Below are 25,928 nucleotides of genomic sequence, written 5' to 3'. Positions count from 1 at the left end.
TTTATAACTAAAAGATTGAGTTTTTAAAAATTTGAACAATCTAAAATTCACAATATGTGGGGACCTGGTACATATTAAATCTTTTGGGTTCAAGCATTCTCTGTTATTATGGTACTTGGAAGCGAGGAGTCTCACCGCCATCTTGATCTGATCATCTGACAAAGGTTTAAAAAAAAGAGTTCCGCCGAGAAATCTTCATGTAACTTCAAAATCAAGGGTTAATCTAACTAAACTAAATCTTATTTTAGTAGTTTATAAAGTTATTCTTGGGAAAAAAATTTCATGAAGGGTTTATCAATCAAAAGCAAAATATTTGTAATACTATCCAAATATATTTTTGCATTTATTTTTAAAAATGACTCTCAAGAAAGTAGCTACTCAGCCACTAACCTGTTTTAGAAAGCCAAGGAAGGAAAGGAAATTCCTATAAAAAGAAATTTTAAAGAATCCTTTGTCTTGAATTAATAATTAATTTAAATTGTTATCTTCAAGTGTTGAATATCTGCTGAATAAAAATTCGATTGTATTCAAAATCCTTTTCATCTACAACATGATCTTTAACGTGGAAACACGTCTTAAAGTTGCTTTATGTTGCCTATAATACTTAAGCTATTGTTTAAGTTTATATCTAGTGATATCCAATACAAAAGATACGACGATAGTGAATGAACATTGGAACAGAAACAATATTTTCGGTCTGTAACGGAATGAATTTATTTATTCAAATAAGTGTTTTTCTACCGTTGAAATACTGCTCATGAATGCTTTTTAAAAAATGTTCTTTAAAAAACATAAATTATATTTCAAATGAAAGGTTTATTTTCAATTTCTCTTTATTTCGTGAAAAATAAAAAGAAAGTTTAATTAATTAAATTAAGAAATGAGATTGAATAGTTGCAACAGAATTTGTCAACTCTTCATGCCATATATCATCATGTTGAATTTTATTTTTACAATTTAAATTCTACAATTTATTCTACAAATTTTATTCTACAATTTAAATGACTCTCAAAATTTAGCTGCCAGGCATTATTTCGAGAACTTTAGGACTTTTGTTAATCTCTTAATACAATGCTATCTAAATTTGTGAAATTTTCTTCTGTTATGAAATTAAAATATTCTGATTGCCTCATGTTTTAAAAGCAGTATCATGAATTTCTTAAAAAGAAATCTTTATGATTTATGAATTAAATATTAATTGATAACTATTGCTCTCTTTGAAGTATTCAAATCATAAAATGTTGTTGAAATATATAGAATCAGAAGAAACTTTTTGGCTGAAAAATATTTATCTTTTAAACAGCTTAAGGCAAATGATCCTCGACATTTGAAATGAGAAGAAATGAATAATTAATGGACACATGAGAAACACATTTTATCTCATCTGTATTAACAATAAAAACTATGCCCATGTGCATAAGGAGAGAAGGAAATAACCAGTTAACTAGTTAACATTAGGGGATGCAAAATTCAGATGCCAAACGAGGAGGTCGTGTGTTTAGCAATTCTGGAAATTATCACAGATATTCTTAAGAATTGTGTAGTATAAGTCCGTAGAATAAAATCTTAGACACTAGTGATTCCGACGAAATTCGGTTGCTAACTTATTAAAATCAATAAGAATTCTGTTGTTGCGCTTTAGCGATACTGGATTAGAGGATTGAAGGTATCCAAAAGTATATATTGAAAAAACCACGTATATTTATTTATTATCCACATATTTGTGCTGTTACCTGAATGCAGGATTGATTCAATTTTTTTGTATCTAATGCTTTATCAAACTAGTCGTAGCTCTTAGGGCTTTTTTCCCCTCCCTACAGGCATGTGGTTAGTACAATCTGAACTTGATCTCTAAGATCCCCTTAGGACATACCAAAATTCTATTTTTTCCCTTGAAGCTGTAACAAAATGTTATGTATTAGTAAAAAAATCATAATTAGGATGATGTGAAAAAATATACTTCAGCTGCACCTCGAATTATTCGAATACTTGACAAGGTATCAATCATATTTTTAACATCTACGAACTGCTAATGTTGCACACGTTGAAATTAATTAATTTTGCACAGAAACTGGAGTACGGATTTAGTAGAAGTTTACAGCTAACCATGTATGATCATTTCAGTATAAATTTTTGGGTACTTATAGAGACATCATATATATATGAAAGAATCAAATTATAGTTTATGCTGTCATAATAATGAAAAATAAAGCTTGGTGTTTGCTATAAGTATTCGAACAAAGCTGAGAAAATAAAATACATCTCAATTATTATTGTCGAGAAATATAAGTTAAGAGAATAGCGCTGAAAGGAATAAAATGTTGTGAAAAAACTTTAAAGTTTATTGACTTAGTTTGAGGATGTTGCTAGTCGGCAGTGTATCACAGATCACTGCGCTCCGATAGCTGATGCAGCACAAATAACATGAATTATGGAAGCAAACAAGGTTGCTGTATAGCTTCCAGTCGAAGAAATTCTTTTATCTTAGGAGTTTTTTTAGACTCAAAATTTATCAGCTGATATTTTTTCTATACACACACTCTTCCATAACTGTTTCGAATGGCGTGAAGAACTCATTCTTTTATCATTGTTTTTGTTCAAAGGCGATACATCAAAATCCCGAAACCTTTATCAACTTCATGGGAAAAATGTTTTCAAAGATGACAATTTTTTTTTTTTTTAAATTTTTGTCAGTGTTCTTTTGTGTTTGCTGGAATACACGCTACCCAAATATGTTTTGTTACTTAACAAGAATAAGTAGAAGGTTTGTAAAGTTTTTTATTCACAGTTTCCTTGAATTAGTATCATTTAAGTTGCAATTCCCATTGCGTGAAATCAAGAAATAAAAAAGAAGAACATAATATTCATTCTTTCATAGCATTTTTTGCAATTAATTAGAACTGAAATAAGCCTAAACAGATGCAAATCGGTGAAAGAAAGAATTTTGTATTTCAATAATAATTATAAATATTCACGAATGGTCGAAGTATTACAATGATTAAGGAATTTATTTTCTGAACATATATGAGCATAGTTCACAGGCATGCTATTTTAGTAATTTGAACAAAAATATCTCACCCATTGATTGTTTTCAGCGACGCATTTTTCATAAAAAATAATTTTAATCATCAAAAATTTAGAAAATATATTTATTTTCATAACGTAATATCACTAATTTTGTAATTATGAAAATAATTGCAAACCAAGAATAAAATATTTTAAAAGAATCTGGGCATTTATTTGTTCACAGCATTATATGCATTTGTTACTTATTCGCAACAAGTAGATCTGATATATCAAATCCATTTTCATGAAAAGTACATTTTTCATGAAAAATAATTCCTAAGATTAGCTAAAAACTCATTGGCCAATGTAACAGCATTAATGGTCTAAGTAAGGGAATGATTGGTGAAATCAAGAATCGTCCCCTGTCCTTAAAGTGTTTTTCCCAGTGGGATACTCGATTTTCTCACCTGCCCAAATCATCTCCACCCATTCTTGGAAGAACGGAAAGAATCTTTCAAATAAAAGGTTGCTTAAATCCACTGAAACTGTTTGCTTCAGATGTGGGTGGTTCAACCCATTTGTCACTGAACACCGAAGGAAAAAGATGGTTCGGCTCAAGGGTAGACGCCAAGCCCCTGGGGCTGGGGTAGAGGAGGTTTTGTAGGTCACACAGCTGAGCCGATAAGAACGATTTAGGGCCGTAAATAAGGCTGAGTTGGGAGATCCTAAGCAGCCGGAAATAAATAAAACATTACGGCACGAAGTGGCGAAAAGCATTGCTCGGAATATTATGATGATCGTTGTGTATTTCGATAGAACTGACAGCTCATCCCTGCGGCTTCAGCCCCGAAAAGAAATACCTTCCATCAACTCTAAAAAAAGGGGAAGCCTCCCTGGATTTTTACAGATGTTGTGTTGACTCTAACTTTACCTGGCAGGGAATGCAAACAAATAACCTTCGAATCTTTTTTTATGCCGACTTTTTTCCATACGTATATGAGATATTTTAAGCAGGCCGTCAAGATTTTCCCTTGGAAATCGGTATGAATTTTTTGATTTTTTTTTTCCACTATGCGATTTTAGACTAGTCATAAAAGAATGTTAATCAATAACGGGTGAAAATTATTCACAGAGCGAAATGAAATTAGCAAATGCCTTTACGTTAGAGTTGGTTGTTTCTGGTCACTCTAGAGAACACCCGGTTTGATTGTGTTCGTGAGATCAGATGCACACCAAGAGCGAAGAACTACCTCTAAGTTTTACGGAACTGGAGCACAAGAATAAAACTTTGAGTTGTGTAGAAAAAGAGATAAAAAAATTGAATAATCAATGTTCTACTAAAAGCATTATATAAAAGAAATGTTCCTGTATTTTCTCATATACTAACACAATGTGGTGCTCTCTTCAATCTATAATGTCAAAACATGACATAGATCTATAATTTTGGTATCTAGTCTTATCAGATTTTGAGTTATCACTTTCACGTACATATGAATAATAAGCGGCGGTGGTAGCGGCTTCGACGGACTTTATTCAAACTCTGATGCAAATATATAATTCTGGTAATAAACACCAATACCTATTTTTTTCGACCATATGGTTCCGTTTATGAACTGTCTTGTCTACTGACAAATAGACGGATAGGCAAGAATAACTGGAAAATATTCTTCAGACTTGAAAAAATTAAAATATGAAAATAAATAAAAATACAGAATTTTTTTCTTTGTATACTTTATATCCGGGAATTGAATAACCAAATTATTTTCTTTTTCTTATAATAAGAGAGGCTCGCTTGGTTTTTAAATGTTTAATTCTATATATTTACACGTGACTTGATTAATATTTTATTCCGTTTTCATTTCGAATCCCTTTTATTTATAATCACTCCTTTTTACAAAACTGAAAATAACATAAGCCTAGTTTCACAGCGATTGAACATTTTAATTCATTCCTATTCCCATACATTTTCATTATTAAATATGCATTTTAATTGAGAACAAAAGTTTGTCAGAAATTTTGCGTAATTGTTCATTTTTAATTATGTGATTATTTTTATTTGCAATTACACTGACTGCTTCTACATAATTGCCATATTTAATCCCTGCATTTAATTTAATATTGCATTGCAAATTAAAATTTCAATAGAAATTAAGATGTATTTATTTATAATTCAATATAATCCAAAGCAATTTCATTTAAAAGTTTTATTCTGAATAACAATAAAATGAGAATTCTAAATGGAATAATGATCTCCAATTTTTTTAACGTTTAAATTCAATTATTTCTCGAATTGCTACTCCAGTTGTAATGGTAAGATACATCTCACTACTTGTTTCTGAATTTATAAAAAGGTAGTTATCTTTATTTCTATGAAAAAATAATCTTGCCATGGATAAAACTTTATGATAATGTATTAAAATAAACAAATATAATCCTCTTTTAGTATTTTTAATTTAGTTTAATTGATGCAAAAGTTTTAGTTCAATAATTAAAATTACCCAGAACCGAAAATAAATTAATGCTACTTTGTAAAATTGAAATGAACATTTCAAATTAAATTTAGAATATTATTGTTTATTGTTGCAGAATTTGAAGCTTAATTTCGTTTAATGAAATAATATTATATGGACAATTCTAATACTGTTGAAATAATCGGCTCAGTTAAAATTGTGGGTAAAAATAAAATTTTGTAATTTCGTTTGAAGTTCTGAAATAAATGTAAAAAGTAGCTGTTTTTCAGTATTTGGTTGTAGTTTTAAACTGTAAACTAACTGATTAAAATTAATGTTGGTAAAATAATGTTTTCAATAAGTAAAAAATATCTAATTCTAACTTTTCAATTTTAAATTTCCTGATTTCAAATGACAGTGAACTTTCGTAAGCTGTTGTTTCAGAATTTATTGTTAAATCTTCTAGATCAGTAAGATTTACCTTTTTTAACCTGATACGAAAATACTCTTCTTGTTATTCCAATTATTTGCAATTGGTTGGCACTTTTTTGTGTGTTTCCGATAAGTTTTTGAAATACCTTTACCTCTGTCTGCTAGAAATCATTAAAAAAAAGCATTTTTCCATTTCAGACGATTTTAAAAGACTAGCACAGAAATTTATTCTTAAAGCAGAATCAAATTGATTCTCGTTATTGTCATATGAATGTATTGAACCACATTCCTCTCCCAAATGAATAACCAGCTTATTATCAGCACAGATTATATCAGCACTTTTTTATTCTTTCAATGGCAAGCAGTAAAAGAAATTTATACACCTTTGACCGTCATTATGTTTTATTTGTTACTGAAGAACCAAGATGCATCTGCTAATTAGAGCTCTCCCTTTTTCATTACTTTTTATGCCTTAGTCATGTTTAGCGAGCTTTGTTAGTTAAATAATTGGCTCCGTGTTAGAAATAACATGAAAAAGATTTATAAAAACTATAACTGTAAAATAAAGTAGAGTAGTTAGTTCTTTATTTATATTTTAAATGCACTTTAAGGTAAGAAGAAGTAATCACATAATAAATATTTAAGGTTAAATTTTCGAAATTTTTTAAGATATGCCTAAATTGTAGATTGAACATGTATTTTTTTAATCATAGACATATATTACCTTATCTTTTAATTGCTCCTAACTCAAAAAATCATATCGAAGGCAGGTAAAATAAAGTAGTTATATTTTTTTGAAATAGATGCATTTTATAATTATAAAATTCTTCTTTTTCTTTAGTTAATTTTATTAATCTGAAACCGATATAATAAACGAATTTTTGGTGCACGATCACCAAAGTCAATATTCGGTATTCATATTAGAATGGAGTAAGATTATTCTGAAATTTAAGTTACTCTGACAGTTAGACGATTTTTTTTTATTTTATCCTATGTTCTTCATTATTATTAACTTCTAATCTTCATTTCCATCATTAACAATTTAAACTTTGTAACAATGTCACTAGCTCAAAAATTATGCAATAGAACACGCCAAACTGCACATCATTTGAATCAATAGATTTTATTCATGTTGTGCTCTTTGATACTTTCACTTCTCTGTATCCTCTCTAAGTCGTATAAGTGAATCATGAATTCACTGACATGTTGAGGGATCCAAATTCGTTTATTTCAAAATTTATTTGATGTGAAAGAAAGTTCTTTGGGTTTTTTTTTCTGTTTGCATGAGATTATTGATTTCAAATGCAAATTTGACGCATTTCGAGATATACAGATATTCATTTTTCAAACGTTTATCAATTTCTGAATTCAAGCAAGTTTAATTCTCGTTATTTTTATCAAATTTTAAAGTTATTCCTTTCTCGGTATGTTTGACTTATAAACTCACCTAGAAAATGTTGGGCTTCTAAAATAAATAATGCAGTTTTTCTTTGTTTTGTTTTATAAGATAGCTGACTTTTATACTATTTGATTTTCCCAGTAAAACATTTAGGCTTATCAGTGAATCCCAAATTTCTGAAAGTTCAGCTTAGATACATGTTTAATATGTTAGTTTTATATTTGTTATTGAATTAATAGATTTAATTTTTATAATATACATGTGAAGAGAATCTTATATTTGTAAGTGGTCATGCGTCTGAGACTCGTCTGATATGCTAGTTTTATATAGTTATTAGATAAAATTTTGATAAACAGTAGCCACCCTCTTCTTTAATATGCCGGAACATTTTATCCTTTCGGCATCTACTTACAAAGAGAAGTCCACTTAAAATAGTTCCATTTCCGACCCTTTTAGCTTCTGCAACAATAAGTTTCTTTCGGTTAACAACGGCTTTCTTGATTAGCATCCGTTGCTGTTTAATCCTGCCTATGCAGATCCGGCTCTTTCGTCTCTTCTGCGGTAATGGTAGCGGTAGAATGATATATTTAACAATTTTCACAACAAAGCCTATCCTTGTAGTCAGCAAATAGCCTCAAATTTAATCAACCTTGACTGTTGTATCAAACTCGGTATCCCCCCAGCAAATCGCATTATCTTCTTTTCAGTCCGCATACTCATGAGACGACACCAAGAGGGTGCGACATCTAACCCATCTGCTTTGCGATTTTCCGCCCTCTTTCAAGTATTCTTCCTCTTGACGGAATGACGCATACATGGTCCATTTAAATGCTTTCTACTGTAAGGATAATGCTTTCTTTGTTCAACTCTTTCCAGCACTTCCACTCACTTGGCAGTTGAAATCGGAGATAGGAATTTTTCACTCCCATACCTCAGTCTATTGTTTTAGTTTCGCTTTGAGCGGTACGGCATATTTAAAATGAATACGCCACATTATGCTCGTGTGTTAATCGCAGAAAAACTCAATGTTGTTTGTGTTCAAAACTTAAATAGACATTGAGAAAATAAATGGCATGGTGACGTTGAAAAATAGTGTTAGGTTAAAATTGGATGCATTTCAGGCCTGTATTGTTACATTGATTTGTTTTTTGTTGATTTGGAAAAATTTTGATGCTGAAACAAGGCCGTTTAGACTTACCCAATAGATAAAAGTTTTTTGCACGTGCGTTTTATTAAAGTATTGACTAACAAAATTTAAAATGATAAAAAAATAGCTTTTAAAATGAGAAAACATCTAAAATACTTACTAACATTATTTACTAAAGGTGCAAAAGGGGATCCAAGTGCCATTTTCTTTTTCTTTTTCTTTATTTTTACTTAAAAATTGATCCGAAAACATTTCCGAGTGATTTTTGTTTCGAATCAAATCTGAATTTTGTTTCATATTAATAATGTTTACGCATGTATAATTCATAATAGCGGTTTTCAGGAATAAAATGTTGAATTCGCATAGACATTCATTTAACTGTTGGCATGATGTATTTCAGAGTTCAGAAAATTTTTAGTAAGAATGTAAGCAGCATATTCCTGAATAAAATCTCCTACATAATAATCGTCTAGACTGTTCTTCTTTTTGAACGGAGAGTAGGAATTTAAAAAATCGTATAAAGTTTGAAGATTTGCCTGGATCTTTGAATTAAAATTCTATTAAAATCGTCTTTAATTAAATTTCTTATTCAGTTTTATGAAGTTTTAAGTTTAAATACGAATGCGACAAAAAGACGTATTCATATAGATAGATAGTATATTACTTTAATAAATCTATAATCTTTTAAAGAAATTCTAATATGTAAAAGAAAATACTTACTTCAACTATATTTTCTTTATTTCTTACCTGCCAATGTCTTAAACTTTCGAGATCCAGTATTTTTTTAAAAGAAGAAAATTTAGAATTTAATAAGGGCATAGTAAAAATATAAATGCGACTATCTGAATTAATACTTTTTACTTTTTTTCGTAAAATGAAATTCCTTCTATATTAAAACTCTCTTAAGTAAAAAATAATATTGTTTTAGTTTAATATATATAATAGATAGTATTAATCTTTTAATAACAATGTGTAATTCTCCCGACAATTCTAATCAATGACCCTTGAAGGAAAGAGAGAAAATATATGACATCTCGTGAAATGGATTTTACAGAAGCTCAACTTTCTCTTCAAACATTTTCTTTGCATAGTTATTGCGGACATATCCTTTTCATCCATCTTGACTATTTCTTTTTACTTCAAATCTATCCTTAGATGGTGCAGCTATAAAAGTTCTGGTTGATCCCTCCCTAAGCTTTTCATCCACATTTTTCCCACCCCCTTTTTTTTCCTTCTTTTTTTTCTCTTCTCCCCCCCCACCTTCTTTCTCACTTCACTTGAATTCACTAGTTCTCTTACCTCACTATTTACTTAACTGGAACTGTGGGGTCACAGCAACACTAAATGTGATTACATTCTTCTGAAGTGGTGGATTTTTCTTTTTTTCTTTCCAGCAGTGGAGGGAGGGCGTGATGTATTTTTATTTATTTCGTGTGTTTTACTTCACATTTTACTCGTTTTTCTTTATTTTCTCGGCACTTTGAAGACGTGTTGCTCTCTTAAGGTAACGCCATTGGGTATTGTGTACATTAGTTTTTGAGAAGTGGAATTTGTCTGAGGTGGAACTGTGGGTAACTGTCTCATAAAGTAAAAGAAAATGAAATTTTGAATTTAAATAAAATGTGTTCAAAAAACGCTTTTAGTCTTCGAGATGAAAATGATTCAGTGGTTATAAAATGTAAAATAAACTTTGAAATTAATGGTGGCTTGTCGACACTCGCTGTATTAATATTTATCCACGCATATAAATGATAGTGACGTATTAATTATGCATAATAATAGTTAATAAAAATTAAATTTATGATTAATGGCAGAATAATTGCTGAAAAGCAGTGTTTTTTCATTAAAAACTAGTTTAGTTAAAATCTTATTTGTAAACTTTCACTTACGCGATTGGATCAAACTTTCAATTGTATATCATCAGTGTGGGATATGAGTTTTGAAGACGAGGTTGAAAATATTCCTAAGCTCCAAAATCGCATACCAACTTAAATTTTAAAATTATATAATGTCTATAATTTCAATCAAACAGAAAGATAAAAGAAGTAATAATAATGTAATAATATGTTGAATTTTTAATTAGCTGACTTTAAGTAAGCTGAAACATTTGCAAGTTGAAAGCTCTAATAATAGATACATCAAATTCTATTAATTGCACATTAAATAATCAAGTAATTTGCAGCTTTAATTGGTTTCGTGTTGTGCTGGAAATATACAAAATTAAATCAATGTGTAAAACAGAATACCACCAATGTGTCAATTTGGTCATATTTTTGGTATGATATGTTTCGTTCTGTCTACAAACTATAGTGTAAGCATAAAAAGATGAGATAATCAACCGCAAAAGTTTATCGATAGAAATATTTTTTCTCATCCAAATGAAGTTGATAAGACAATGTCTGCCTTGGCACATCTTAAATAACAATTACACGTCTGCTTTTTTATAGAAGATCTAGTATAATTATAAATTTCTGAGTCATAAACCTAGTTTACAGAAAATACTTTAATTTTAATATTATTTTGATTTAACAATCTAAATCTGGGTTATTACTTTTGTATGAAATCAAGATGTATTTATGTATTATCATTCATCAGAAAGAATTGCTTACCAAATTAGACAACAAAAATTCGGTTTTATTAGTTATCCGAAATTTGACGAAGATTTTATACTTTTCTCTCTTTATTCTCATCAATAAAGTATTAAATTATTTGATTTTATTTATCGATTAGTTTGAAAATTTTGTGGTTCTCAAACAGCTGTAGAACTTTATAATAGCTGAAACGCTATTGAAATATTATTACAATTTCGATTGTATCGGGTTTAACATAATACTTTGACAATTCTATAAATCTATGATTTTTGAGTAGCTTTAAAAGGAAAACATTTAAAATTCAATAAAAGTTTTATTGTTTCCAAAAATAAGTATTATGTAAAATAAATTCAAAAATCGGCAGACGGATACAATGTGTTGAAAATATTTCTTTCGTTAAAAAAAAAATAAAAAAAAAACACGAGACACTCTTTTTATTCCGTGGAATAACGTGTCGAAATTGCATTTAAGGCGAAGTCTTAAAGTCAATTAATACTTCCAGCAGCGCTCAAGTGTTCAACTCCTTACACATTTCCGATTCCACCACTAAGCCGCCAGTTCGCTGTCGAACATCAATCATTTCGTATTTTTAAGTGTAGGTAATTCCAACTTGCAATCTTTTTCTTCTTAAATATTTCATTTTGTACCCAAACCTGAACCATCGAAAGTTACGTTTTCTAATTTTGACGGATCGAAAGCTCGAAACTGGAAGTGAACGCAGGAATGAAAAATGGGGTATTTCCTGGCGGGGCTTGGATTACTATTTAAATTTGGCCCGTTTTCATTTCTCCTCTCGTGCAAACTAGAAAACACACTCCTCTCGTCCCTCCCCTCCCCTCCCCTCATGCAGAAACAATGCTGACGAAAGCGTCTCCTCGTAGCAAACATGTCAATATCGAAAATTCCTTATGAAAAAGACAAAAATGGAGAGCTATAGCCGACGTCGTAGCTGTCAGGATTTTTTTCCTACCCATTCTAAAACTCTTGTGGTTGTCATCCTCGTTGGTCTGACATGTTTTGTTTCCTCGCCTCTTTCCACTTTTATTATTTTTTAAAGGACAAAAAAAAAAAAAAAAAAAAAGAAAAGGGTAAAATCTTTTCTACGTGTCTGTAGAAAAATGGAAGGTATAAATGTTTCTACTATCCGTTAAAGCTGCCAGAAGAAAAATATTGTTTCCGTTTTTGATTTCGTTCTTCCTGCTCCCATTTGAGGCGCTTTCGACTTAGTTCTGACGTTTGATGATATTGTAATGTTTACTGAGTTCGCTTTCTGTTTTACTGTTCTTTACAACTGTGAAATTGCAATGGTATTGATCCATCTTGACTACTTCGGACTCTGAAAGTAATCGCAAGTTATTAATTAATTACCTTGGGTAGTACACTTTTGTTTTACATTTTCGTACTTGTTTGTATAGTAATTTTTCTCTTCAATGAGGGCTTCTAAATCCGTTATTTAATGAAATATCGTCATTAAATATGCAAAAAAATAATAAAAAATTGTGAGTTTCGTATTTTCCGGAATGTGCTACAAAATAGCTGCAGTAATGTGGGGATTACAGAGCGAGCTTCTTGTAAACTGAGTTCATGGATTCGATGCCCAGTGTTTTCGGGAACAGCAGTCATCTACGTAGTATGCTTATAGGGTATATTAAAATTGTCTTCAATGTGCATTCTCCATATATCATCTTTAAATATGCAAGAAAATTAAAAAATATTTGTAAGTTTCGTATTTTGTGTATTGTGCAACAAAATAGCTGCTGTAGTGTAGGGATTGCAGAGCGAGTCTTTTGCAACCGAGTTCGTGGATTTGATGCCCGGTGTTTTCAGTAAGGAAAAACATCGACTTATTATGTTTCTAGTATATATTAAAAATGTCTTCACTCTGCATTCTCCAGTGAGACAGTGTCTGCAATGTGTACTCTCGATACTGTAATAACGTTGTCTGTCTTATTTGATGAGTAAGTCGTGCGTTGCAATAAGGTAATGGCAACTTTCAATAAGGATATCAATTATCGAATGCTATTAATTTCGGGAAAACGTCGCTTTTTGCGAATACTGTATTGTCAGAAATTTTCGTTAGGAATTTAGGTTAGGCAACAGAGCATGACTATTTTTTTCACCACTTAGGAGGACATTTTTATTAAATTGTAGCTTCTACTATATCGCATCTGGAAGCTTAGGAACTTGACATTTTTCTAATAGATCACCAAAGAATGAACTTCTATACAATTTTGCGTTTTTACTTCAAACTCTTTCTTAAATTTGTGTGATTGTTGTTGTAAATTCTTTCATAAGGTGTTGTTGATTGGTTCAGTGTTGCACTTCAAACTGTTTCTTTACTTTGTGTGATTGTTGTAAATTCTTTCATATGGTGCTGTTGAATGTTCAGTGTTGCACTCTGGATGTTTTGATGTATGTCACTGCATGCACTGTCACTTTTTAGTTTTTTTAAACAAAAAAATTTTGCATGTATACTGTTACATGTTTATTCTATGTGTACTTACATGTTGATTCTGTTTTCATGTTTTTTAAATAAAGAAAGCTATAAAATAAAAAGCTTTTTTTATTGAATGTATGTGTATATGATATTAAAATCACTACCTAAATAAATATGAATAAAACTATATACTTAAGTGTATATTTATTAAATACAATCTAAGTTATGAGATGATTTGTTGAATATCAAACATTTTTAAATGTATTAAATTGTGACAAACATGTTTAAATTTTTAAATAATATTGAAAATATTTTTTAAAAATTTTGAAATAATTAACTATGAATTTATGACTGTTTTAATTTAAATTGTGTTAATTAGTCATGAGACAAATAATCTGCAAATTCATGAAAGTAACAATTTTCTCTTCGGCTTCTTACGTTGCAACAAATCTGTTCCGCATGGAACTTCAATTTTTAGAAAGAAATCAAAAACTATTTCAAGGCATCGGTATGAAAACATTCTAGTTACATTTTTAATCTAAGCAAAACATATACTTTCATTTGAGAAGTCAGAAGCTTGTAACATTTTTATTTATCTAATCAATCTGAATTTGATTCTGTTCGTCAGTTTTAATGTGATTATTTTTAATAATAATTAATTTATAACTAAAAGAACCAAGAATTTTTCATTTCTTTAATCGCATTAGAAAATCGTCTGGAATATGAAAATTTAAATTCCATGTAAAGTAATGGAAAACTAAAAAAAAATTAGCATTTGAAATAAATATTTATATTATGTATTGCCCGTTTTTTAATGATTTTAAGAATATTTATTATTGAGTTTATTTATGTCTGTGCTAAGACATTCATGCTGAGCTAGTAATTAGATTTGAATTTTAAGGCAGCTAGAAGCTCACTGGTAATTTTATTTATTTATTTTAAGAAAGACATACACATTATTTAGCGATGCATTATTATGAAAAATTATTACATGAAATATCTATATTTATTTAAGCAAGTTTAATTTAATTTCTTTCCTTTTAATTTTTTATTCATTAATTCTATTATGATTATTTTCAGCTGTAATAACAATAATAAATACAAAAGTGAATTTTTCCAATTGTCCTTTTCTTTTAATAAGTTATAAACAAAATAAAATCCCTTTACATTTAAAATAACTGTCAAATAACTAATCCCAATTTGTATGAAATATTTGTTTTATGCATTTTTTAATCACAGAAAAAAATGTGTATTATCGAGAGTATTTCCTTTAGCAGCAGGAAATTCCTACTTTTTTCAATAATTGTATTTAATTTTAATTTCTGATTCGTCTATTTAAAGCAAAATACACATTTTAAAGATGAATTATAGTAAAAATAGACTATACATCTTATTTATTTAAATAATGTTTACCTAATTTTATTTATCAATTATGATATGGATATAATTTTTAATAACAAGAAAATATAACTGCAGGAAATTATTTTCTCCCTTCTCTCATTTACGAAATCATTTGTAAAAAGTGAAATCAATTTTCCTTTCAGACAGCTGACAAATAAGTAATCAATACCTGTAATAAATATTTATTTTATGCGTGACTAGAATTTTTTTAATCACTGAAAGAATATTTATTATCGAGTGTATTTCTTTCAGCAATAAGAAATTCGTACAGCTCCGATAATTAGATTTGAATTTTAAGTCATCTAGAAGAAGTATAAAAAGTACTAGCATCAAATGCTTCTTTGCTCAATTGAATGAATGGGAATTTGCATATAAAAGAAGAAAAATGTTTTTCCCTCTTTCAGCAACAGGTGCTGGAATGTAGTAATTGATTTCAGCATCTAGTTGAGCGAAAACATTTTATAGCTTTCAGTGAAACTTTTTCTGTTGATAGAGAGATAAGTATTTAAGAAACGTAAGGGAGCATTTTTTTTCTTCGCTTTCGTCGGAAAATCAGTTGTAATTAGATTCATTTCAACATTAAAAACATTCTTTTTCGGCACTGCGTTAATGGCAAGTCAATTTCGCTCGCAAAACTAGAACTAGTGTGTGTATTTCTCACTGTTAATATAGATCGTTAATTATATTAGGTAATTAAACATTCCACACTCTCAAGTCCATTTTTTTGTCTCTGCAGCTTTCATAGTCACCTTAATGTTTATTCACTATCCTTTACTCCTTTTTTTCACTTTAATTATTATTTATCCTTCGAAAACTTACCTTTTTCTTTCAGTTTTCGAGGAATTTTTATCCCATTTTGGCTATTTTTTTTATCTTAATAATCGAATTCTTTTCTTTGATTCCCTCGTTATATATAAGAACTGCTTCTGAATTAATGTTTATATTTATGTAGATTTTCTTGTACAGTTAAATCTACATTAAATTTATATCGTGGTAGCTCTAACGTTTCCGGAAATAACTTTATTTCTGTTTTCAATTCCCATGATGCATCTCCCATTTCTTACCTAATGAAACACTCAAGAAATAATTCTCTGCAAACGTTTCTACACAATAGAAGATTAGAATATATTGGTCAATTTATTAAACAAATTTTTTTCTTGTCATTTTTTATTTTTTGATGCATTACTAAAATAACTTAATCTTAGAAATCCTAAATTAATAGATTAATGATATGAATAACGTAACTAATTAATGAAACTTTTGAAGTATGCAAGATCCTTTTATTGAAATTAAGATTGCGAATGCAAGAGTACATTTACAAAATGCACAAAAAAAAGTACATTTCCTCTCTTCAGGCTTTTAGGGGATAAGATTAGTTATGCCCTTCTAGGCATCCTTCATCAACTATAAATCTATTCATCCAGCATGAGATTATATAACACGAGAAAGGAGTAAAATTATTTACTGGCTAATTAGAGAACAGACAGATCAGCTATGCAAGGGGAATTTATATATTTAGTGACTTAAGGTATTAAGTGTGCTGGCAGAGGAAATTTTTGTACTGTGTAACTTCTATATCAGTATCAAGGAATGATTAAATTAAATTCTTTAGAGTGAGTGAATATATTTTAAAGTTGATCAATAATGTCTATTAATTTAAATTTGAATTGAGAAAATACTATTTGTTTGAAATGAAAAATATGCATGAATAAAACAAAATTTCCGTTTATTCAAGAATTTAAAAATATATATATATAAACTTAATAATTTATTTATGTGAACTAAATTACTTTAATTCCTTTAAAGCAAATGAAAAATCTATATCTTTATTTTTATTTAATTTTTTATTTTATTTCTATCATAAGGATTACCTCAGAAAAGTATTTTTATTTTGAGAAATTATAATTCTACTCTCTGGCATTTAGACTAATATAACGACTAATTAATTTATTTGAGATTTGTGGTGCAAAAGCCAGATTTGGTTGGCTCTATTGGCTATGCTGCGCCAATATTCTGTAGAAAAAGTTTAATAGATGTGCACAGATAAGGGAAATGTCTGACAGTTACTTTTTAACTTTTGTTTCATACATTTTTGTTACATATCTTATTTTCAAAATAATATACAAAAATAAATTATTTTGTTAATGCAGTTAATTCCCATATTTTGTAAGAGTAAACTAATCATTTGTAATCATTTTATGAATTTTTCATAATTTTTTCAAGGCTCATTTGAAAATATTAAGAACTTTTCAATTCATTTTTCAAAACAAGAAAAAAGTTTTCTTAAGTTTTGTCATGTTATATAAATCATTTTAGGTATTCAGGTTGTAAAAAAATGACCTCCATTTTTACTTCAAATTGCAATTTCATTTGTTTATTTTATCATTTAATTAAATAAAAATTACAGTTTCTTTATAGTAATGAAACTCTCTCAAAACTTCTCCGCTTGCTAAGATCCGTATGAAAAAGTCATATAATTACATGCTTGATAAATTATTCATTTTACTCACTGCATAAAAATACTTACTTTACTTTTTAATAAAAGTTTCTTGTCATGCTTAGCTTTATTTTCTGGGCGTTTAAATACACTGTCTTCTTCTCTTTATTTAAAATATAAAGTTTGATACTTATTCCATTCGATATCCTATTTTGAGTTAAAAGAAATATTTAAAAAACAGAATTAAATAAAATACTTGGAGAAGCCAGAACTGTAAAAAAAATGAAAAATAGTCTTTTAACGAAGTGAAAAGGTTTCGTTTTTCTCTCTAAAAAGAGATTTTCGCTTGAAGAACATTTTTAAAAATTTTACCTTCTGCTTTGAAGGTTTGCTTCTCAAATATCAAAGTCGTCTTCTTCTTTTTTTTTTTTAGAAATAAAAATAAAAGCATAAAAATATTTATTCAGGCTTAAGTGTAATAAACCATTTGATATGTAAAGAAGAAGGGTTTTTCTATGCACAAATTAGCCGCAAAACTAAGAAAATTAGCATCTTTCTTCATAATTTGAGCTAAAAATTTCACATCAACTTTAGACTCTTTTTTGAAAAGAAAAATTAACCAAATAAAAAAAAAGATTTATTAGTTTTAGTCATTCGTTTAACATCTTTCTCTGATGCTATGAATAAATAAATATTTGGGGGGGGGGGGAATTAACCTGCTGAGAAGTTTTAGATGATGAATTGAATTATCATCATTATTATGTTGCCTAACTTTATTTTTATGTATATTTTTAAAAAAAAATTATTGATAAGCAAAATTTTTAAAATGTATTTTTTTTTTGTTCCTCTTTTGTTAATATTTTATACATTAACCCCAAGTAGAATTTTGACAAAAAAGAAACGTTAGATTCTCAAAATTGATTAAAATGTTTTACTGTTGTTTATTCCTATTGTTCAATTTCATTAAAAGTTTGCTTAGATAGGCCATTATTTTCTATTAATAAAAAATTAAATTAGTGGCATGATATAAACTAGACTCTTTATTACTGGTTGAAGTTATAAATCTTATCTTCCAAAAATCGTCCAGAGTATATATATATTATTTACAAAAATTTTTTAATTACTTTCTAAGATTAATTTAGAAGTTTGATTTTTCTTCTGAATTTATTTTTTTATGTGATTTAATTGCGTGCTTTGGTAAATTTCAAATTTTTTGGTAAATAAATCAATTGAATGTTCTTTAAACTTTCGGTATTATTCATCCATTGCAATTTTACTAAAAATGTTATTAATCCCGATAATTTTCTTTGAATTAAAACACATTGATAAACTCAGCTGTTTTTCTTTAAATATTCGTTAGGTTTAAAACTCTCAGTAGGCTATTAAACTCGCTATTTGAAATTAATATCTCTTCTTGTACCTGAATATATTTCGAAAATTCACTTATATATTGAATATTAAAACGTGCTTTTAAAATACGCTTTAAGTTTACCTAATTGAGTGACTACTATGCAAATATTTGAAAGCATTTCTTAAATATTTTATTAGCCATTATCAATATCCGGTAGTAAATAAATCTAGAATTCATAATTAAGTGCTCTTACTCACATTTTAAAAAAGAAACTTCTCCCTTATCCTTTCTAAACTAATACAAAAATATGGAAATTTTCTAATTAAGTACTTTTAATCGCTTTACTTAAAAGAAACCGAAAGCACCAACCAATTTTTCCGCCGGAAGCAACAATGTATTTCTCGGCCTTCCTCCATTTCAGAACTCGTGATCCGTCTCTGATAGGTATCCACGTAAAGGTATTCTAATTTTTGCCATATTTCTTATCCAGCCAGCGAGTATTCTCATGGAAGCAAATTCTCTGAATTCCAAAATATTCTTCGCACAGACCCAAGAATTATTTCACTCTCAGAATTCGTCTTCTCAGTTTTGAGTGGCGAGAGAGGTTGACTTGACGTTTTCGAAGTGTGAGGTGGTAAGACCGCATTGGGAAGATTAATTTCTGCGACTACGTCTTGAAAATAATTTTATTCCAACAAAATGCCTTGGGATGATGGATCTTCACGAACCGTATACTGCCTTGGCGTTCCAACAAGAATTACTCTAGGCTTTGTGGCTTTCCACATTGTGACACTTATGCCACTTCATTTTGTGAAACTGTCAGGTTTGCTTCGGTGTGAAAGTCAAGGATACCTATCACTGTGTAGGAAGGGCTGGACTTACTACAATGGGTTAAAAGAATGGGTAAGACAAGCACCCAAATAACTTTGACGTTACAATTGTATGGATGTATTATACTCCGAAATATCTGCGCTGTGGTAATGAATGTGAGTAATTAACGCTCGGCAGACTTACTGCAGTTTCATGAAGTTGCGTGTTCTAAGGTCTCTTCCCCCAACACGCATCCGAGGAAAGTCTTGATGTACTTACTAACTACATTAACTTAGATTAAAAGAACTCGCATTTTAGAAAAGGGAAAAATCTCTTCGTCCTAAGTTTAACATGAAATACTGATTACATTTAATCCAAATGCACTGGCTGTTAAATTTCTCACCTGATTTCTTTTAACTTTTTTTTCTTTTTCTTTTTTTATCCGTCGTTTTTCTCGCTTTCTCACTGTACAAATGAATGAGTCATCAGAAATCTTTAAATAGAACCAAAGGATAGGTCATTTAAATCCTCGGTCGTTTTTGATGTTCGTAGTAACTAGTATTTCGTAGAAAATTAATTATCATTGTGAAAGGCTATTTCTAAAGACCTAGAAATTCTTTTATACCTGTTTTAAGCTTTTAAAGACTTAACGGGTGCTGATTGTATAACTATGAAAGTCACACCAATATTACGCAATTTTTTTTCAGAACTGAATGTGTTCATCGGATGATTATTTTTCGATAATGTCTAAAGTGGGTATATTTTTACAATAAAACGAAAAGAAAAATGAACTGAGATCTTTGATTTGACTGAAATTCGTATAGTTCATTTCAAATCGCATCAGCTTTTTTATTTTTATTTATGTATTTTGTTTTGTTAAAAATTGCCATTGCTATTTTAGTGAAATTTGAAAACTAATTTTTAATAATCTTTCAAACTGGTCAATGATACACGAGGCATAGCAATTAACGTTTACTTAGTAATTATAAGTGAAGGCTAAAATTGATTTTCTTATATTATTTTACAATTCTTTAAATATCCCGGTTCAATTCCTGAACTGGGAATGAATAAAAAATATGCTTATTAATATTTAAAAATAATAATTTTTCAGGCTTTCATCTTTGATAGTTCTGTAATTAATTCATTTTCTTGTAATTGGATGTAGAGAATTTAAATCAAATCATAATTATTTTATGGCACCACTAAATTCCTATATTTTGCGATCAGTATTAAAAAGTCAAACAATTGAGGTAGAAAGTGCAAATAACGCAGCTTTAACCCTTTCTAGGGCCGTTAGAAGTATGCTTCCCACCAAATTTATCAATCTTTGTATGAAATTATGTAGGTTGGCATAAGTTCTGACACATTTTTTTAGTAGGTCAGAAACTTAGATGCTTCAGTTCTTTATCTCGGACAAAATGATGCGTCTTGATTTGTTACTTAATTAATAATAAACCAAATTAATTAATTAATCAAATTAAATTTATCTAATAAGCTAAATGAATCCCTTTTCTTATTCTAATTTCAAGCCTAAAAATATTTTAACATAATATGACTAGAAAAAAATGGCCCTTTAAAGGGTTAAATAAGATTGAAAAACAAATAATTCTGATAATCTTCATTTTATCATCAGAAAATAACAGAACGAATGATAATATAATTATATTTGTAAATATTTTTAATGTAAAAAATGAATGCATTCAGTTCTGAAATCTATATTGCGATCGTATGCATATGTGCTTGATGGACGTGTTTGATGAGCCAATCCCATCCATCATTTCAGCCCGACGAGCCAAGACTGAGCAGAAGCTAGGGTGGCCCTAGGCCCCAGGCTCAGTGGCCCCAATGACTCGTTCTTCGATGGAAGTGAGGCACCTGAACAAACGGCTCAGCAAGAGACTGAAAGCCAAGGCTGCCGTGAATCGGGCTGCACTCAGCAAACAGCTCTTCCAGAGCCTCTTGGCTAAATCTTTGCTCAAAGGCAGAGGCCTTGCCATCCGGACTTCGACGCAACAACTACCTTTACCGCTTCCTTGGCTTGCTTTACTGGTACTTCTTGTCTTTTACTTCTTTTACTGCAAACTTCCAGTAGCGCTTACTATCACCTGTAGTTTAAAAATTAAATATTGCATGAGATTTCAGAAATTTTAGTGGAAGAGCTATAGAATCAATTTATGCTCACGTAACACGCTTCATGTGTGCTGAGCTAATTAAATTTGGCTTCAATTGCGGATCTCACAGGTATAAAATGGACATGGCGTCACAGGAGTAAGTAAAGCACCGAGCAGTTACGCTTCACATGACTTGCGCATTTATGTTTGTTATGTGACTCTGATGTCATATACAGTCTCTCCATTGAATTCAAGAAGAAATTCTGTATGGAGCCTGGTAAAAATGCCTTACCGGTTTAGTGGAAGAGCTATAGAATCAATTCATGATAAAGTAATGAGTAATTACTTTATCATGAATTGATTAGAATCAATTCATGATAAGTAATCATCAATTCATGATGATTCTATAGAGCTGTAGAATCATCATTCATTGTAAATATTTTCTTCAAACGTATCAAACTATTTAGAAACTAAACTTTTAGCTATACACATAGTTTTAAATATAAGAATTAACAGCGTTTCTCTGAATTTTAAAAAAGTCTCTCTAAAATTTTTATCAGAATTTCATAAAAATTACTAACTTAACAGATATTTTTTAAAGTATCCCGCTTTTTATTTCATTCTATTTGTTGAATCGCATAACATAGCTTCTTTATTTTGCTCAATACAGGTAATAAACTTTCTTATCTTACTTATCTTGAAGAATGTTTCAATTGCCACAAGTTGTTTTGGCAATAACCGTCATTCGCTCAGGCATCATAAACTTTTTGCATCAGAATGAATATTTATTTTTCTTATCAATGCCTGCTATATTACATTTTTGCTTTTTTAAAGGTATTTAAATTTCTTACCTTATTAAAATGCACGTGTGTTCTAAAATGATGCATGAATTTTATAGTTATTATTTATTTCCAATTTCTGAATGTAGTTATCAAATTTTTTCTCCAAACACTTATGTATTTTATTACTAAGTACTTACTGTGCATTTTGTTTTATTTAAATAACTTTTCCTTATCACAAATATTCAACAAAGTCATTAGTTTTAAAAACCATGAGTCTAACTTTTTCAGATAGAAAATTTGAATTGCAAAAATTCAAATCTTATCAATCTTTCAATTTGAACTTCCATCAATGCATCATTCGTCAAGAATATACGACCTTGACTAATGAAACATAACAACTGATTTAAAGATAAAGTAATCTTTAAGTTTAGTTTTAAGTTCATTTCGATTTTTTTGTTTTGATAGAACGAAACATAAGTATAATTTTCTTGCCATATAAATCAAAAATAAGGATTTTTTCTTTGTCAAGGCAAAATTCTGTCTCAAATCGTATTAATTATTATTACAAGAAAAATCACAAAAATGTTTAAGTTGATTCTTTGATTAAGATTTTTCGAAAAAGCGACTTCGTTAAAGTCAAGGATTTCTTGATAGGTCAAATGCACAGGATGCCGTAACTGATATTACTAAACAATTAAAAGTCATAAAAGAATAAAACAGGATGCTGAATTCTTATAAAGAAAAAAAAAAGCGAGAAACACAATTGCAACTTGCACTTACGAATGGCCTTAAAAGCGCTAAGAGAATAGCACTTCATAATAAAGTCAACTTGAACCACTTCATCCGATATGAAGCCATAAATTGAAAGAAAGCCGAGCAAACGGAAACTCTTCGTGTGGCATCTATCCTTCTCCAACATCTGGTCCCGATAGAGACAGCTGTATAGTTTCTGTAGAGCTCTTGTTTAGCGGCACGCGTCTTTCAATATGATCTTAGCGGTTTAACCATTTAAGTATTCAAAGAGCTGAATTTGAAATACTTGAGAAAAGTTTTCTTTTATGCGATATCTCGATATCTATCTCATTTGCATTATCAAAATAAAGAAATTTATGTGTATTAAAAAGTAAATTTAATAAAAAACCGTTTTAAAAAACACACTTTTATTAGTGTGCTAAAAAGTAAATTTAATAAAAAACGGTTTTAAAAAACACACTTTTATTAGTGTGCTAAAAAGTAAATTTAATAAAAAACGGTTTTAAAAAACACACTTTTATTAGTGTGCTAAAAAGTGAATTTTTTCATTTCAATTATTTTCTACATCTTAGTTTTTCATTTATAATTCATTATTATAAATATTGTATTGGAATCAATTTCTTCTAAAATGTAATATCTTTCGCAATTCGTTTGGAATCAAATTTAATTGGATAATAGGATTGAATAATAATTAAGTATGAAAGTATTAACATTTTGAATTTTATTGAGAATATATTTGCATGCAGAATTTCAAAAGTATAACACATCAAAAAGTAAGTGAAAATTTGATCACAAAATTTCATCTTTACGGACATGAAGCAAGTCATGTTAAACAAAAATTTGTAAAAAATAATGATATTCAGAATTAGTTATCCATTTTAATAAACCAATGTAAAAATTTCTTATAATAATTCAGATTATAAAGATTTGTTTAGGTACTAAGATATCATTAAGTAGCGGTTTGATGTCAAATATTTCTAGTCAAATTTTCTTTTTTGGGTTTATAGAATCACTCATAATCACTCATACTTACTCAATCACTCATTCTTAATAATTTTTATTCAATTTAATGTATTGGTTTATTTATTTCAATTTAATTTAATTTAAATCTCAATGAAATATGAAAAAAATTATTTTTTTTTTGAAATACTGATAATTTAATTGATGATTACGTTCATTAGGTGTGACGGTTTTCATGTTTATTAACTGCGAAGAAGGTTTCTTTTAATACATGCATGTACTGCATGGTCGCATTGGATTCTAGTCCCATAAAATAGAATCAAACATTTATTCAGTCTCATAACATTACTTATAACATGTCATTTTAATTTTTTCCTCTTAAAAAAATGGTAAAACCTGGTACTATAGAGAAATTTGTAAATAAAAAATTAATGTTTTTAATCGATAATCCATTCTGCAGCTTTATTTGTAAGAACAAATTTTCTTTTTAAGCATTTAATTCATTCCCTAAAGTGCATCAGAAATTCCTGCAAATGTTTTTACCATGGAAACTCCAATCTGATTTTATAAAAAATGATCATTTTAGTGATGCATGGCATGGTTTTTGGAAACAAAGCAAAAAGATTTTTGAACGAATCTATCACGGAAAAGAAAAACCGGGGAAAGTCATTATATTAAATTTAGCATTGAATAAATTTGTTTTTAAATATGTACAAATATAAAAAGATGAAATAAAAATTGCACTAAAATTTTCGATTTTTGTTTCGTACAATAATAAAGTTTCTTCAGGAATTATTTGTCCGTATTAAAATGCTGATGGGAAAAATCAGATCGTCAAATTTTCCCGAAAATTACTATTCTGATTATTCTCATTTTCCTCGATTTCTTCTATTTTGTAAATGCTACAGTGTAAAAAGTATGCCCCATGAAATGTATCTGCAGTAATTGATCATACCTCAATTTTAAAAAGAAAAATTGCAAATTTTTCCACGTTATTTTTATTGGTCAAAAAAGGTAAGATGGTGTTTTCATTACAAATTATTCAGGAAATATATAAATGCTTACAAATCTTCAAATTATTTATATTCTTTATTTGCAACAACTTAAATATTGCTTATATGTATAATTAACTGTAAATCTCTGAACAGTAACATCAGTAAAAGCAATGGATACTGAAGTATTGCGCTTATTTATCCAGTTCACTAAATCTCATTTACGCACATTATATATAACGCATTAATAGATTGGATCTTGAACATGAATTTCAAACACTATATTAATGTATATAAAAATTAAAAAATTTGATTAGTGAATTTATAAGATCTAATAGTTGAAACTAATTAAGTGAAAAAGAAACCAGTTTTTGATTATCCTATTTTTGGCTTTACTTTAAAAGTTATTTTGAGATGTAAGCATTTTATAGATACTAGATAAGATGAGTTTTTGTAAAGTTTTTCATCTTTCGGCATTTATAATTTTTTTATAAAAATTAAATTATTATGAAAAATAGAACAAAAAATCTCATTCGTTATACAAAAATTGAAAGCTTTTCATTCTCAGTAAATTTCATAGAGTTTGTGAATACTCCAGATGGCATTAAAATCAACAAAAATAATGTTAATTAGCTCTGCTACTATTTAAAAAGTATCTAACATTATTTCCTCTGCTGCTGGCTCATTATTTTAGATATCAACTTTTTTTGTTCTATTAAAGCAAACCATCTCCACGAGCAAATCGAATTATCTCTAAAGGGTATCAAATGCAAAAAGCGAAACATATTTTTTTTTCTTTTTTCAAAAATATATTAAAACCCTTTCCCCCTAACGAAATACGCAAAACTTTTTCACCGCCTTTGTCAGAA

General features: G+C 28.9%; 1 protein-coding gene across 7 annotated transcripts in view; it reads left to right on the top strand.

The window, feature by feature from the left end:
- LOC129960317 (CUGBP Elav-like family member 1) overlaps nt 1–25,928 on the top strand; it is a 1,029,875-nt gene that overhangs the window by 742,120 nt on the left and 261,827 nt on the right. For 3 of the 7 annotated variants that reach the window (XM_056073675.1, XM_056073677.1, XM_056073676.1), the window contains exon 2: nt 21,245–21,510. The exons of the other annotated variants lie outside the window; for them this stretch is intronic. In XM_056073675.1, coding sequence (XP_055929650.1) covers nt 21,307–21,510 — 204 coding nt within the window. In that variant the 5' untranslated portion in view covers nt 21,245–21,306. The remainder of the gene's footprint in view (nt 1–21,244; nt 21,511–25,928) is intronic. 7 annotated transcript variants of the gene reach the window in all.

This window comes from Argiope bruennichi, chromosome X2 (assembly GCF_947563725.1).
Source record: "Argiope bruennichi chromosome X2, qqArgBrue1.1, whole genome shotgun sequence".
NCBI classification, from domain to species: domain Eukaryota; kingdom Metazoa; phylum Arthropoda; class Arachnida; order Araneae; family Araneidae; genus Argiope; species Argiope bruennichi.
This window is presented reverse-complemented; position numbering and strand designations above follow the sequence as displayed.